Consider the following 16719-nt stretch of genomic DNA (forward strand, 5'->3'; position numbering starts at 1 on the left):
CCCTCGTCCCGCCCCAGACCATCCCAGCCAACCCGGCAATACCCCACTCTGCCCCATGTCCATTAACCCCTCTGCCCGCTTCCTGAGGATCCAGCCCGGCTCCCTCTCGCCAGAGCCCAACCTCTGGTTTTGTATAGTCCACCCTGTCCAGGCTTCATTCTGCCTCAAATCTATCTCAGTGCAACATCTCGGTTCTCTCAGACCGGGAGCAGGTCTGTTTACACTTTGTAAATTTGCACATTCGGAACTAAAGTTCATTAATTCTCACTTCCATCCTTCCTAGCAGTAGTAAAAATGAAGCTGAAAAACTGCGTCGAATTAGAACCTTCAGCTAAAAGGTGGATCCAAATGTGGAAACATATCTATGCAATCACAGTCATCTTTGTCACCACAGGCTCCAATCCAGACCCATCGTACACAGCTTAGCACTCGGTAAGGTTTACTCGAATAATCAACATTCTGATCTAGCCTCCATAACCAAGACCATTACCAAATGCGTCCTCCAGCCTCTAATATGGCCCCCCACCCAGTGTCTAGAAACATACACCCAAAACTACTAACTGATCAGAAACCTATACACAATGTCCCAATCTAAATCCAGCAGCATGCACCCTGTAAAATGCCAAATACCAAACCAAAAGTTGTCTAAAACTTTTACCCATTAGATTTTTATTTTCAAACTTTAAAAGTTACCAGATATGTAACCTTATGATTAAGATGGTAACTAACCTTTCTCTATAGCTAATCACCAAAAAGTATCCTGCAAACCCTCATGCTGAAGGGTTTCACCTGTAGAAATCCTCAATTCTGAATTATGCAAATATTTTAATTAACAGTTTAGTCAATGTGAAGCCACTTAGTGAATTACTTAAGTTCAGTTTGTGGGGACCCTGTTGTGGTGCAAAGGTAGCATCCTACCCTTGGTCCAGGTCCCACCTGCTTCAGTGTACAATAACATACCTGAACAGGTTAGACAAAAATAGTTATTAGAGAACCTCTTCAGGCACACTGAGGTAAGTTTGAGGGCAAAAGGCTTTTCACCCTATTAAGTCAATACTAGTCTGGACAAGTAGTAGAATTTGGATAATTAAGAGTAAAAAGCAGGGCTGATAAACAGCCCAGTCCCATGAAATAAACCAAATCATTGCTGTGCAAGACAAGAACAAAATGCTGGAGATATTCAGCAGCTGTGGTAGGATCCAGAGAAATAGCCTTAACAATTGAAGAAATACTGGACTCTAAAAATGAGCTGTTTTCTGTAAACAGAAAAAAAAAAAATCACAAAACCAGGGTTATAGTCCAACAGGTTTATTTGAAAGCACTAGCTTTCAGAGTGCTGCTCCTTCATCAGGTGGTTGATGACCTGATGAAGGAGCTAGTGCTTCCAAACAAACCTGTTGGAACATAACCTGGTGTTGTGATTTTTTTTAAACATTGTACACCCCAGTTCGACACTGGCATCTCCAAATAATGTTTTTCTGCACAGATTATGTTGAACCTGCGATGTTTCTCCAGAAGTTTCAGTCTTATCCAAGTCTAATCAGCTAGAGCACATGAAAATTCTCCAAGTGAACTTTGTGTTGGGGAATAGGCATTAAAATCACTGATGTTTGTCAACACCAAATACTCTTAATTAAGGATTTTAAAACTTTAGTTGTGCTGTAGTGGTGGTCACTGGACTAGTCATCCAGATCTCTACATCAAATGTTCTGGGGACCTGGATTCAAATCAGACCATCGCAGATGACATTTTAAAATTAGTAAAAATCTGGAATTAAGAGTCTGATGACTGAACATTAGAATGTTAGAACATTACCTGGATCGATAGTCAAAAAGTGTGACACTGGAAAGTTACAGCAGGTCAGGCAGCATCAACATTTCAGGCATAAGATTAGATTAGATTACATTAGTGTGGAAACAGGCCCTTCGGCCCAACAAGTCCACACCGACCTGCCGAAGCGCAACCCACCCATACCCCTACATTTACCCCTTACCTAACACTATGGGCAATTTAGCATGGCCAATTCACCTGACCCGCACATCTTTGGACGGTGGGAGGAAACCGGAGCACCCGGAGGAAACCCATGCAGACACGGGGAGAACGTGCAAACTCCACACAGTCGCCTGAGGCGGGAATAAGCTCTTCATTGGGCCAAATCATTGACTCTCCTGCTCCTCAGATGCCACCTGACCTGCTGTGCTTTTCTCACACCATACTTTTTGACTCAATCTCCAGCATCCAGTCCTCACTTTCTCTGGATTAATAATCTAGCATTAATACTAGAGGTCATTCTCTTCCCCATGAATCCAAACAAATCTCTTTCAAGTGATGGAGATTCAGAAATGCAAAGCTCACTATCCATAAACAAGGCAAGGAGGGCTAGTCTAGTAGAATCCATTCCCACCGGTATGTAGCTTTGTACACTGGCTTATTATTGGCTACAGATAACAGTCAGCTGGTCAGTTCAGATTCATAAGGACTTTATTTACAAAAAATACATTCAAACAAACAGAATAATTTGTTCCTGGTCTTAAGAGTAGGAACTTAAAGTGCATGCAAGGTCACACGATACAGTTCAAAAATCCAGAAATGTCTCCAAGACAAGCCCAATACAGTGTTTGATTAAGTATAGAGGAGTGCTCCAAGTGAGCACAATTTGCTATAAGGATGTTCAGTGACAGATTAAAGTTTCACAATTCAGATGAGAAAATTTCTTGTTTTTAAAAAACCACCCCTCAACTTTTGAATATATCCTGTTCAAACATGTTCTTCAGCCTTAGCATAGGGCAGATCAAGAGGTTTATTAGAAATATGAAACAAAACAACCACTAGGAAATGCATAAAACCCGCAAATAAAACTGGACCGATTAAGAAATGATGACATTTCTAGGATGGTGCTGATTCCAAAATGATCTCAACTTGAAGGTGAAGAATTTAATCATCCCATTCATCATCATCGTCATCATCTTCAAAATCATCTGGAAAAAAACAATATCAAGTTTCCATCTACTATGCACCTTCCCCAAAACACATCCCTTCCAACCTCACTGTCTGGTTCTTTTCCTTCTTGATGCAGATAATATTTTACACCATTGAAAGTTATATCACTCTTCCTTCAGTGTCACTGGGTCAAAAATCTTGACTTTCCTGAATAGTACTGTGCCCCTACACTTCAGGAACTCTGCAACAGCTCACCACCATCTTCTCCAGGGCATTTAGCAGCAAGAATTTGTTCCCTATCCCTGGCATCAATACTCCTTTACTGCTCTTCTCAACCCCACCATGCCCCCAAACCAAACCTTTGTTGGCCTCCCAAGGTAGACAAGTTCTCTTGCTAGCTGTACTCTGGTTCTAGGTTACTGCATAGTACAAAAAAAATGTTGCCTATCCCAAGAATATTACCATTTCCTTCAATTCTCCTGAAAGGGAGAGTAAAAAAAATTACCACATGCAGAAAGTCCATTAAAACTGAATGCATTGACTTTTAATCAGACCTCAATGGAAGTTCAATATTCAACATTGCTGCTCCAAACAGGGAATGCAGTTTTGATGGTGCTCACTATCACAGCTCCTATAAACCCATTATACTACTTCCTGGGAACAACCTATAGTTGGTAGGATGAAGTGTTGGAGCAAATAAAATTGTCTGAAATGTTAAGTTTCCCTAATGTTTAACAGTTTTGGAGGAGGGCTGTAGCTGTGAGCAGCACAGAGTGAACATTGAGAAATTGTGGCTCACTTGAAGAATGAATTACACGATTTCTCTTCTGCAAGACTTTCATAAGGGCGCTGGCAATCCCATCAGGCTCAGCAGCAGGGATGGGTTTGGGATCCACACAGTCAGTTACCTGGAAGATAGTTCAAGTTCAGATTGTTTCATCATTCCTACATTGAATAGTTATCAGATCAAATTCTGTGCAGACCAAATTCTGGCAGAAGTATTCAGACATCTCTAACCTCTCCTTCCTCTGTCCAGAGGTTCCCACCTGCTTCCTGACCACTATCATCCCATTGCAAAGAAAAATCAGGCCTCATGCCTCTGACTACCACCTGACATCTGGCTCAATTTTGTCATTATGGAGTGGTTTGAGGTTAATCATGTACACCAACTCAAACCTCCGAGAATGCTTTGATCCACTACAATTCACCTGTCACAATAGCTTCATGACAGATTATCTCATTGGCCCTATACATCCCTGAAACATCTGGATAACAAGGACACCTACATCAGATGCCTTTTGATTAACTTTGGCCTGGTCTTCAACACCATAATTCCAAACAAACTAATTTCCAAACTCAGACCTAGCACCTCCCCACTCTACAATAGATCCCCTACTTTGATCCATAGACCACAATCAGTAAGGATTTGCAACACCACCTCCACAATAATCAACACCAGTGCTCCACAAAGTTAAAAATCACAACACCAGGTTATAGTCCAACAGGTTTAATTGGCAACGCACTAGCTTTTGGAGCGCCGCTCCTTCATCAGGTGATTGTAACAGAATTTATAGCAAAAATTTGCAGTGTGATGTAATTATACATTGAAAAATGGATTGTCTGTTAAGCCTTTCATCTGTTAGAATACAGTGATAGTTTCACTTCTTTCATGTGTGAATCACAAAACCCTTTTTTTTAAAAAAGTTGCATTCTCAGGTTAGCTGTTAACAATGGTGATAGCTAGACAATATGTTGAAGGTGTTAGCCCCCTGTGTTCTCTGTCTATGACCTGATGTTTAGGTTGATTCCAATCTAAAAAGTGAGATAACAGAGTTTTACATAAATTCATGCAGTTTGAGCTCAGTTCTACATGAATGCATGCGGTTTTTGAGCAAAGTCACTCTGAAAGTACCAAAAAAATTCACCACAAAATATATGTGTGCATGTGGGTCTTTGTCGGTATGGGGTGTGGCAGTGAGTGCAGTGAGTGCAGTGAGTGCAGTGAGTGCAGTGAGTGCAGTGAGTGCAGTGAGTGCCTATAAGGGTGTGTGTGGGTGTCTGTGTGCACGTCTGTATCTATGTCAGTGTGTATGAGAGAGTGTGTGTAGGAATATCTGTGTGTAGTGCAATGGTGATCACCTGTAATGTGACATGAACCCAAGGTCCCGGTTGAGGCCCTCCCTATGGGTACAGAACTTAGCTATCAGCCTCTGCTCAGCCACTTTCCTCTGCTGCCTGTCCCGAAATCCACCTTGGAGGATGGTCACCCGAAGGTCCGAGGCTGAATGTCCTGGACCACTGAAGTGTTCCCCAACTGGGAGGGAACCCTCCTGTCTGTTGATTGTTGTGTGGTGCCCATTCATCCGTTGTCGTAGCCTTGCTCGGTTTCCCCAATGTACCATGCCCCTGGGCATCCCTGCCTGCAACGTATAAGATAGACAATGTTGGCTGAGTCACATGAGTACCAGCCATATACACGGTGGGAGGTGTTCCCACACGTAATAGTGGTATCTATGTCCACAATCTGACACGTTTTGCAGCGTCTACTGTGGACGCTGCAAAACGTGTCAGATTGTGGACATAGATACCACTATTACGTGTGGGAACACCTCCCACCGTGTATATGGCTGGTACTCATGTGACTCAGCCAACATTGTCTATCTTATACGGGACCTTGGGTTCATGTCACATTACAGGTGATCACCATTGCACCACGCACACGCGCACACATTTTGTGGGGTGAATTTTTTTGGTACTTTCAGAGTTACATTGCACTTTGCTCAAAAACCACATACATTCATGTCGAACTCTAAGCTCAAAAACTGCATGAATTTATGTAAAACTGATCTCACTTTTTAGATTGGAATCAATCTAAACATCAGGTCATAGACATAGAACACAGGGGGCTAACGCCTTCAACATATTGTCTAGCTATCACCATTGTTAACAGCTAACCCGAGAATGCAACTTTAAAAAAGGGTTTGTGATTTACACATGAAAGAAGTGAAACTATCACTGTATTCTAACAGATGAAAGGCTTAACAGACAATCAATTCTTCAATGTATAATTTCAGTTACATCACACTGCAAATTTTTGCTATAAATTCTGTGTTAAGATCGAGCCCTCCACAATCACCTGATGGAGCATCGCTCCGAAAGCCAGTGTGCTTCCAATTAAACCTGTTGGACTATAACCTGGTGTTGTGATTTTTAAACTTTGTACACCCCAGTCCAACACCAGCATCTCCGAATCAGTGCTCCACAAGGTTGCATACTCCACTCCATACTATACTCTTATACACATGACTGGCCAAATTCTGCTCTAGCTCAATTTAGAAATTTGCTGAAGATATCACCATAATGGGTCAGATCTTAAACACAATGAAGAGACAGTAGAGGAAAGGGAGAGCTTTGTGGCATGGTGTAAAGATGAGCTCTCCTTCAATGTCAGCAAAATGAAGGAGCTGGTCATTGACTTCCAGAAGTGGAATGAAGGACAGACTCATGTATCAATTGAGAGGGGTGTAGATGGTCAAAAATGTCAAGATCCTGGAGTAATTATCACCAATCTATCCTGGTCCACCCACATTGACATTACACAAGTGCTTTACTTCCTTTGTCATGTCCACAATGACACTTACCAATTTGTATAGATGTGCTACAGAAAGCATTCTGGATACATCACAGCTTGGTATAGCAACTGCTCTGCCCAAGACAAGTTATGAAGAGTTGTGAACACCACCCAGTCCCTCAGGAAAACCTGCCTACCTTCCATTGACTCCATTTATGCTCCCTGCTGCTTCAGGAAAGCAGCTAAGATAATCAAGACCCCTCACCCCAGTTATACTCTTTCATTGGACAGAAGGTAGAAGTTTGAAAACATATCAACAGATTCAAAACTAGCTTCTGCCCCACTTAGACTTTTTAAACAGATCTCATTAGAGTTTATCTTTCTCTGCACACTATATTTTGCTCCATTACTCAGATGTACTGGTGTATGGTATGGATTCATGTGGATAGCACAAAACTACACTTTTCACTATCACAGTACATATAATAGTAAAGTCAATTCAAAATTCACCAACTCAGTTTGAACTTATTAATTCTGTTTCTACATAGCATTGAATTATTGACAAATGATCAAGTGTAATTAAAATCCACAATGTGATTCAGGAATCCATTGTGATTCCTGAAGAAGGGCTAATGCCCGAAACGTCGATTCTCCTGTTCCCTAGATGCTGCCTGACCTGCTGTGCTTTTCCAGCAACACATTTCCATCTGTAATTAAAATCAGGCAGGTGATAGACTGGGTTTGGAGGTGGTTAAGAAAGTGAATATTTATCCCAAGTTCAACTCCAACAGAAGGTTTTACACTGTATTACAGGAGAGGACTACTCCAGGATCTTCCTCTGAAACTCTCAAACACGTTAGATAGTTGACTCCTGTCTTTGCTCCCTCACATCTCAATCCCCAAACTACTCCTGCGGCTCTGCCTGCTTCCCAAATCCCAGTAACTGATACCTTTAAATATTTTCAGTCTTCAGCATCAATGCGGTCTTATTCCCAGTAACTTCAGCTGTTCTGTAGATCTAAACTCCATATATTCAAAACTGAGTTGGACAATGACCCCCATTTTTCTTGGAAAAAAAAACTCCAAATATTAACTAAGTTAAAAATCTCAACATCAGGTTATAGTCCAACAGGTTTGTTGGACTAAACCTGGTTGTGATTTTTATCTTTGTCCACCCCAGTCCAACACCAGCACCTTCACAAATATTAAGCTTCAGGAAAAAAAATCTCAACTGTGAATGGAGCATCTTAGGTTTAAAACATGCTTCCTACACAAGTCGTCCTGGAACAGAAAATATTCTTTCAGCAACTACCCTGTCACTTGCTTTTGCTTCCATTTGAATTTTCAAGTCTTAAGGAATCCTATTGGAAAATAAATTATGAAACAAATTCCAGAAGTGAATGCATACTTCAGCTACACTTCCTCAATACACTTGAGAAACACTTGTCAGATTGTACACATGCTGGTTTACTCCTTGATTTTTAAAATCATTCTTTCACTGGTTTCTCTTCTGGAGAAATCTTTGCAACATTGTACATAGAACGTAGAAGAATACAGCACAGTACAGGCCCTTTGGCCCTCGATGTTGCGCCGATCCAAGCCCACCTAACCTACACTAGCCCACTATCCTCCATATGCCTATCCAATGCCCGTTTAAATGCCAATAAAGAGGGAGAGTCCACCACTGCTACTGGCAGGGCATTCCATGAACTCACGACTCGCTGAGTAAAGAATCTACCCCTAACATCTGTCCTATACCTACCACCCCTTAATTTAAAGCTATGCCCCCTTGTAGCCACAGAGTGCTGTAGAGACAGAGTTCTTGTGTATGTTTAAACTGAGATAGATTCTTGATCAGTTGGAGAATCAAGCGCTACAGGGAAAGGGGCAAGGAAGTGGAATGAGGACTGTTGGATCAGCCAAGTATCAAGGAATGTTGGACCAGCAGGCTCGAGTGGCTGGAAGGTATGCTCCTGGCTCTATTTCTTATAGTCTTAATACATTCTCCTAGAAACAGAGATTGTTGAAGACGGTTAAGGGAATAGGTTTCCTCAATGTAAAGGTTGTTGTTTATGAAAACATCCAGACGAGAGATATTTCATTGTAAATCTGCAAAAACTTTTAATGGAAGACTGAGAAAATCTTGGTAGCGTGAGTGCTCGTGGGAAAAAAAGCATCGCAGCTTATGAGACTGGAACAGTTAAATGAAACATGCAGATCTGGTAGTGAAGGAAAATTACCTCAAGTTTTGAATAACTAGAACGTTTTTAGATTGATTCACTCATGGAACATGGGTGTTGCTGGCTAGCTGGCATTTATTGCCTGTCCATTGTTGCCCTGTGAGAAGGTGGGAGTCAGCTGCCTTTCTGAGCCATTGCAGCCCATGGACAGTAAGGAGACCCACAATGCTATTAGGGAGGGAATTCCAGGATTTTGACCCAGTGACAGTAAAGAAGAATGACACATTTCTAAATCAGGATGGTGACTGGCTTGGAGACACTTGCAGGTGGTGGTGTTCTGATGTATCTGCTGTCAAAACCATGCTGACTATCCTTGATCACATTATTCCTATCCAGATGTTCATAAATCCTATCCCTTACAATTCTCTCTAAGACTTTGCCTACAACAGAATTGAGACTCACCGGCCTATAGTACTTTCCTTTCAATTTGTCATACTTTCATTACAAGTAGAGCATCCTACTAGGTTATAGTCAATGGGAGCCATTTTTGTTGCAAGTATGAAATTTCTGCTATGCACCATTTCACCTAGCTTCCCCAGTTCATTGGAGCCAACTGCCTTTGTACACCTTTATTTATTGGTAATTACATGGAATGAGCTGGGATACACCAGTACTTTCTGCTACTCCCAGTACTTTCTGCTGTTGGGTCTATAGCTCAAGCAGTTCACAGTAAGGGAGCAGGAAGCCTCTGGGCAAGTGGCAATAAAGCTCTTCTGTTCACCACTACAAAACTTATTACACTTCTCCTTTCTTCTGATCTTTGAGTGAGAATCCCAGAAAAAGTCTCATCAATATCAAGTCCAATCATTGGCAGCAAATTCAGCATAGAGTTACTCACTTACCTCCCCAAAGCCTGTCCACCATCTACAAGGAACAAATTAGGTCAATATGATGGCATATTCCTCACTTGCCTGGATGAGTGCAGCCCCAACACAAGAAGCTTGACACCAAACAAGAGAAAACAATCCACTTCCTCAACCACTGACATTTAGTACACTGCTGCTATCTACAAGATAGAATGCAGAAATTCAAATATCCTCACAGTACCTTCCAAGCCCACAACCACTTCCATCTAGAAGGACAAGGGCAACAGATACATGGGAACACCACCCACTATAAGTTCCCCTTCAAGCCACTCACCATCCTGACTTGGAAATATATCGCCACTCCTTCAGTGTTGCTGGATCAAAATCCTGGAATTCCCTCCCCAAGGACCTTTTGGGTCTACTACACCCACATGGACTGCAGGAGTTCAAGGCAGCAGCTCATCCCCACCTTCAAGGAGTAACTAGGCAATAAATGCTGGCCCAGCCAACAGAACCCATGAGTGAAAAATATCTAGATTTGGCAGACTCTTCATTCCTGGACTTACCGGCTTTAAAACACATCCTTGTCGTATCTGATTCAGCAGCAGGCTCCAATCATTGACAGCTCCCTGAGACTGCCCTGTTTCCATTGGATTTAGGAGAGAGCTCTGTATGTTGTCTTCAGGCAGAGGATTGTTTGATGGAGGTGGAGAGAAAGGGAGTGAGGCAGCACAGTGAAATACAGGAGGTGGAGGGGGTGGGGCAACTGGGGCACAGAAGGAGTAGGTGAAGGTTAATGCTAGGGGTGAAGGAGACAAGCCTCCAACATCCCGATGGAGTTCAACAGGAGCTCCAGGCTGCTGTTGAGAGGGACTGAGTTCCCTAGATGTAGTGCAGGCTTGTTGGCCTCTTGTTTGAGCAGGAAGGGTAAGAGGATCTGTTCCATCCCCAGGAGGGATCAGCATACAGCTGGCTCTGAAAATAGGTTGTGAAGGATCTGCTGAGGGATGAGAGAGAGAAAAAAAAGTCAGTGTGCTGCCTCTTACAAACCCACCATCTACAACTGTCCACTTTCACTCACCTTCCACCCATAACACTCACTCAAATTTGCCAAAAATCCACCCAGTTGTTTCCAGCCTCAAGACCTGGAGGGGAGACCATCATATTCACAGAGCCCCCATGCTGTCAGTTACATTGGGTTTGTGGTTGGTGGAAGAGGACTCTGACATCCCATTTTTAGAGTTCATGGGAAACCATTTTCTGGATAGGAAGGATATTATTGAATTGGAAAGCGTTTAGAAAATATTTACCAGGATATTGCTGGGTATGGAGGGTTTGAAAGATTTAAAGGGACTACATTTTCCAGAGGTTGGTTTAATGTGGAATGAGCGACATAGGTACAATTCCAAAATTTAAAAGACAATTGAACAAGTGTGAATAGGAAAGGTTAGGAGAAATATGGGCCAAATGCTGGCAGGTGGGACTAGTTTAAATTGGGATTATGGTGAGCATGGACTAGTTGGACCAAAGGGTCTGTTTCCATGATGTTTGATTATAAATCTACAATGTCAGCAAGTTTGGTGGGCAGCCAAGTCAACAGCAATTAAGCAAGGTCAATTAGGAGTTACCTTACTATAAACCCTGCTGAAGCCCGGTCATTCCTCCGCCACCCCCACTCCACTTCCAACCTGATGCTAATCCAATCCCCTCTCCCTCCCCAAACCAAGTCCAGTACCTTTTTGTTTTGTTTCATCCCTCACAGGAGGAATTCCTTTGTCCCTTGGAACAGTGAGTTTCCGCCTTGGGGTTTCATCACCCTCCAGATGGGCGTCACTTATTCCCACCTCTCGGAACACCTCCAAACCTGGACCAGACACCTTCACATGAAGGCAATAGTGGTCAACCAACTTCTCCTGGTCCATCCCCAGCATCCCCCACCTCAGTCAATCCCAAAATCCCCCCCCCCACTCCAAAAACACTTCCATCCCACACCACATCCCCTGCCTGCAGTCATTCCCAGCCAGACTGTCCCCTCCCATGGCTGCTCCACTTCCTAAATCTCCCACATCCCAGAATGGCACCAATTTCAAGGAGAGATTCTGCACTTACATCAAGTCCAGTTTCAGGGTTCCAAGCCACATGGCCAACATGCCTGAAGAGGGGCAGAAATAAATTCATCAGCAGTGGAAACATGATCAACCTGCAACCCTAAACCCCAGCAGCTTAATCACCCACCACTACCCCCCACCCTCATCCACCAATACTCCCCATCAGACAAGAACAGAGGAGAAGACAGCCATTCTGCCCCTTGAGTCTTCTAGATCACAGCGGATATGATCGTGGTTTCAACTGCACACTTCTACCTGCCCCATAACTGTCTACTTCCTTGTCAATAAAAAAATCAAACCAACCTGGATTATATTTTAATGAGTGGTGCTGGAAAAGCACAGCAGGTCAGGCAGCAGAGGAGCAGGAAAATCGACGTTTCAGGCAAAAGCCCTTCATCAGGAATAGAGGCTCTATTCCTGGAGAAGGGCGTTTGCCTGAAACATCAATTTTCCTGCTCCTCTGATGCTGCCTGACCTGCTGTGCTTTTCCAGCACCACTGATGTAAACTCTGGTTTTCAGCATCTGCAGTCCTCACCTTTGCCTTCTATTTTAATAACCCATTTCTACTGGTTTCTGGAGATAATTCACTCAAAAATTGTCCATCTTAAATGGGTGATGTCTCATTTGGATATGGGCTCTAACTGTAGTTTCTCCCTTAACAATCCCACTGATACCATAGCCACATTCAACAAAGACAAAGGCTTGTTTATTTTATAAAGTGGTTCAAGTATGGTTAAATGGGTGATGTCTCATTTGGATATGGGCTCTAACTGTAGTTTCTCCCTTAGCAGGAAATTCTTCTCCCCTCCCCGCCTTATATATTCATTCTCTTTTCAATACACAAGACAACTTTCCATTTGTCTTCCTAATTACATGTTGCACCTGCTGACTACACAAGATTCATGTGCCAAGTCATCCAGATTCTTCTGTTCTGAAAGTGTTCTCCAATCTCTCATTCATCCTATCCATCACCCACTTCTACAACAAAACAATCCCACTGATACCATAGCCACATTCAACAAAGACAAAGGCTTGTTTATTTTATAAAGTGGTTCAAGTATGGAATGAATATCCTGAGGAAGTGATGGATGCAGGTACACTTATAACAATTAAAATACATTTGGACAGGTACATGAATAGGAAAGGTTAGGAGGCATATGGGCCAGGAGCAGACAGGTGGGACTAGTTTAGCTTGCAAGATAGCAGTTAGCAACTAGAGACAGTGCAAGATAACAGGCGATGACATATCCCTCCGAGGATTTCAATGCCCTCTATGCTCGCTTTGAGCAGAATTTCAGCTGAGAGGCAACACTTATGGATAGGGTAATTAGGCAAAGTCTTTTCCCTGGGGTCAGGGAGTCCAGAGCTAGAAGATATAGGTTTTGGGGGGGGGGGGGGGGGGATGATATAAAAGAGACCCATGGGCCGGGTGCTGGCAGGTGGGACTAGATTGGGTTGAGATATCTGGTTGGCTTGGACAGGTTGGACCAAAGGGTCTGTTTCCATGCTGTACATCTATGACTCTAAGTCCTGATGAACTTATCCCAACAGTCACTGCATCAGAGATCAGATCAGTTTTCCTTTGTGCGAATCCAAGGAAAGCGATGGGACCAGATAGAACCAGGCTGTGCACTCAGCATGCACAGATCAACTGGCAGAGGTCTTCTCTGACATCTTCAATCTCTCCCTGCAGCAGGCCACTGTCCCTGCTGGTTTCTAGAGGGCCAACATCATCCCTGTGCCTAAGGCGGCTTAAGCTGCATGTCTCAACGACTGCTACCCAGTGGCCCTAACTTCAGTGGTCATGAAGGCAGTCATGGCATTCATCAACTCCAACCTCCCCAACACTCTTGACCCACTCCAATTTGCCTATTTGACCAACAGAGCTACATCAGATGCCATATCACTTGCCCTTCACTCCTGCCTAGAACATCTTGACACCAAGAAACAGCTATGCAAGAATCCTACTCATTGAAGGCTGAACTGTAGTCAACACTATTATCCCGCAAGACGGATTACTAAATTTAGTGATCTCTGACTAAGCCCCACTCTCTGCAAATGGATCCTCAGTTTCTTAACCCACAGGCCACAATCAGTGAAGGTTGGGGACAATATTTCATCGTCACTGACTCAACACTGGAGGCCCCCTAGGGTTATATACACAGCCCCCTACTGTACTTACTGTATACCCATGACCACCTTGTCAAATACCAGACTAATGCCATTTACAAGTACCCTGATGACACCACCATAGTCAGTCGATTCTCAGATGACGATGAAACAGACTACAGATGGGAGGTGGAAGCCGTGGAAAAATGGTGCACTGAGAACAACCTCACTCAATACCAGCAAAACCAAGGAACTCATTATTGACTTTCAGCAGGATATTATTCATGCCCCCCCAACACATTAACACCAGAGAGTGGAGTGTGTCAAGCTCCTGGGAGTGGTCATCCGTAACAAGCATTCTTGGACTCATGTGGATGCATTGGTTACAAAAGGTCCAACAATGTCTCTACCTCAGGCAGCTGAGGAAATTTGGCATGATGGTGAATACCCTTGCCAACTTTTATAAGTGAGTCATCAACAACATGCTGTCTGGATTTATCACTACCTGCTATGGCAACTGTACCATTCAAGATCAGAGACAGTTGTAGAGAGTGGTGAACTTGGCCCAGACAATCACAAAGGTCAACCTCCCATCTATAGAATCCATCTACAAGACCCATTGTCAAGGAAAGGCCACCAGCATTCTCAAAGATCCATCCCACCCTGGCAATATTTTTCAACAACCTCGACCATCAGGGAGAAGGTACAGAAGCCTGAACACACGCATCAGCCGGTTTCGTAACAGTTTCTACTTTACAATTTTATTAGAATACTGAATGGACTCAAATTCTTCTTAGCCGATACCTGAGTTTGTTTTTGCTGCTGTTTACTTATCTAAGTAGATTAGATATGTAAATAAGTGATCTGCCTGTATTGCTCACAAGACAAAGCTTTTCACTGTGCCTCAGTACACGTGACAATAAATTCAATTATGTTCAGCTTGGACCAAAAGGTCTGTTTCTGTGCTGTCTCTATGACAGTCTCACCCCCTCAAACTTAGCTAAAAGCAACACACTCAAAGTCAACAACTCCCCACTGATTCGCACCTTACAGCCACCACATCTTCAGCTCTAAACACCCACCCCGTATCTCCTCCCTCACCCATGACTCATTTCATGAGCACCAATCCATCAGAACCAGCACTACCCCACCTCCTGCAGACCACCTTCCCTCAGACTTTAAACCCATTGTTAAACCCCCTCCCCCTAAATTCCCTCCCCCACTCCATCTGTTGAGATAGTTAAAAATCACAACACCAGGTTATAGTCTAACAGGTTTATTTGGAAGCACTAGCTTTCAGAGCGCTGCTCCTTCATCAGGTAGTTATGCTCCAATTTGATGAAACAGCACTTCAAAAGCTACTGCTTCCAAATAAACCTGTTGGCCTATAACCTATTATTGTGTTATTTTTAACATTGCCCACCCCAGTCCAAGACCAGCACCTCTAAGTTAAGATAGTGTGTTTGAGAATCTCACTGGAAGTTACAGGGAGTTCCAATGTCAGATTTTGAGATTTTGCTCCGATGGGATCTTCCTTTCCTCCTCTCCTGAGTTGATCTGGGGGTAGAACCAATGACACAGTAGCAGCGATCAGTGATGTTAAGCTTTGGGGTGATAGGGCTCAGGATATTTCGATTTGGCGTTTCAGGATTCAGAATGTCATCAGGCTGTGAAGAGTTTGTCGAATCAGTCCAACTAGCCACTGCAAGAGAAACATCAAACAAACAATCAGAGCCAAGAGCTATACAAATCCAGCCCTAGGTAACTACTACCAGAGCACCTTCAAACACCTTCAACTCCAATGCCAAATCCTTTTTTGGCAACAGTCCCCAGCCTCCCTCTTCCCAAACCTCAGAAATATACTTAAAACTACAGAACAAGGACCAGGTCTCACATTGGAAAACAAGCAGTAGAGAAAAGTTTTAATTCATTCACTAGATCATAGGAAGAACTTTTTTCTGTAGCCCACATAAATAATTAACCTACAGAAATTAAAAATCTATGTACCATAACGACACAATGTTTTCACAAGTGCAATTTTCATCTCTGCAAATGCAACCACAGCTGTGCCCTCAACTCATTTATCAAATACCCTCACAATGAACAACTGAGAATAATTGAGAATCAACCAATCACTGCAGACCCTAGAATGGCCCAACCATCAGCCTTAAAGAACCAATCCCCAGGTCACATCACATCACAATACTTTAATGAAATAATTTGTAGTCAAAGTTCAAGGATGTTGGTAATTCAAATGGCCACAACAGAGAGAATGGTTCAGACTTAATCTCATTTCTGATCTGATTGAATTTCCTCATATCTCATAAATAGGAAGATTAGAAGATTATTTGGCCCCTCAAATCTTCACCCAGTTGCATTAACTCTGTTTCTCTCTCTCACACTTTCGGTTTGTTGCTTTAATTCTTTACTGTATCTGCAATAAATTTTCAATAATTCCTGATTCCCCTGAATATTCATATTTCTCAGTGTCTGTCAGACTTCTTTTTCATTGCTCATAATGTATTCCATCTGACACCTTGTTGCCCACTTGCTTAGTCTGTCTGTACCTCTTTGCAATCTGTTTCTGTCCTCCTCAGCTCACATTTTCTGCTAACTTTGTATCATCAGAAAATTTGGATACATCACTCTCAGTTCCCTCAACTAAATGACCAAACCTGCAGGCTGAGGATCCTGGGATTGTATTCATTGGAGTTTAGAAGATTAAGGGGAGATCTAATAGAAACTTACAAGATAATACATGGTTTGGAGAGGGTGGACACTAGGAAATTGTTTCCGTTAGGCGAGGAGACTAGGACCCGTGGACACAGACTTAGAATTAGAGGGGTAAATTCAGAACAGAAATGCGGAGACATTTCTTCAGCCAGAGAGTGGTGGGTCTGTGGAATTCATTGCCACAGAGTGCAGTGGAGGCTGGGACGCTAAA

The 16719-nt window shown here is 43.0% G+C and overlaps 1 protein-coding gene across 2 annotated transcripts; it reads right to left on the reverse strand.

Moving 5' to 3' along the window:
* Nucleotides 1-2463: 2463 nt before the first annotated feature.
* On the reverse strand, nucleotides 2464-15887 carry LOC122560992 (neural Wiskott-Aldrich syndrome protein-like). 2 transcript variants are annotated; one of them, XM_043712235.1, is made up of 7 exons: nucleotides 15783-15887; nucleotides 15252-15477; nucleotides 11667-11709; nucleotides 11293-11434; nucleotides 10124-10554; nucleotides 3740-3848; nucleotides 2464-2978 (listed from the first exon to the last, which is right to left on the reverse strand). In XM_043712235.1, exons 1-7 carry the CDS (start codon nucleotides 15817-15819, stop codon nucleotides 2935-2937), a joined length of 1032 nt encoding a protein of 343 aa, XP_043568170.1. In that variant the 5' UTR covers nucleotides 15820-15887; the 3' UTR covers nucleotides 2464-2934. The 2 variants fall into 2 exon arrangements, with proteins under 2 accessions (XP_043568170.1, XP_043568169.1); XM_043712234.1 differs by having other exon boundaries at nucleotides 10124-10557.
* Between the last annotated feature and the right edge of the window lie 832 nt (nucleotides 15888-16719).

Source organism: Chiloscyllium plagiosum, chromosome 22 (genome assembly GCF_004010195.1).
Source record: "Chiloscyllium plagiosum isolate BGI_BamShark_2017 chromosome 22, ASM401019v2, whole genome shotgun sequence".
Classification (NCBI taxonomy): domain Eukaryota; kingdom Metazoa; phylum Chordata; class Chondrichthyes; order Orectolobiformes; family Hemiscylliidae; genus Chiloscyllium; species Chiloscyllium plagiosum.

What these genes read in the sequence shown, in the direction of transcription:
- LOC122560992 (XM_043712234.1), bottom strand. Translation starts at nt 15,819, where the DNA reads ATGAAAATTGCACTTGTGAAAACATTGTGTCGTTATG. An exon ending in GGAACTCCCTGTAACTTCCA is followed by an intron (nt 11,710 to 15,251) that starts GTGAGATTCTCA and finishes GCCCCTCTTCAG; the next exon opens with GCATGTTGGCCATGTGGCTT. An exon ending in GGATGAAACAAAACAAAAAG is followed by an intron (nt 10,558 to 11,292) that starts GTACTGGACTTG and finishes CTCATCCCTCAG; the next exon opens with CAGATCCTTCACAACCTATT.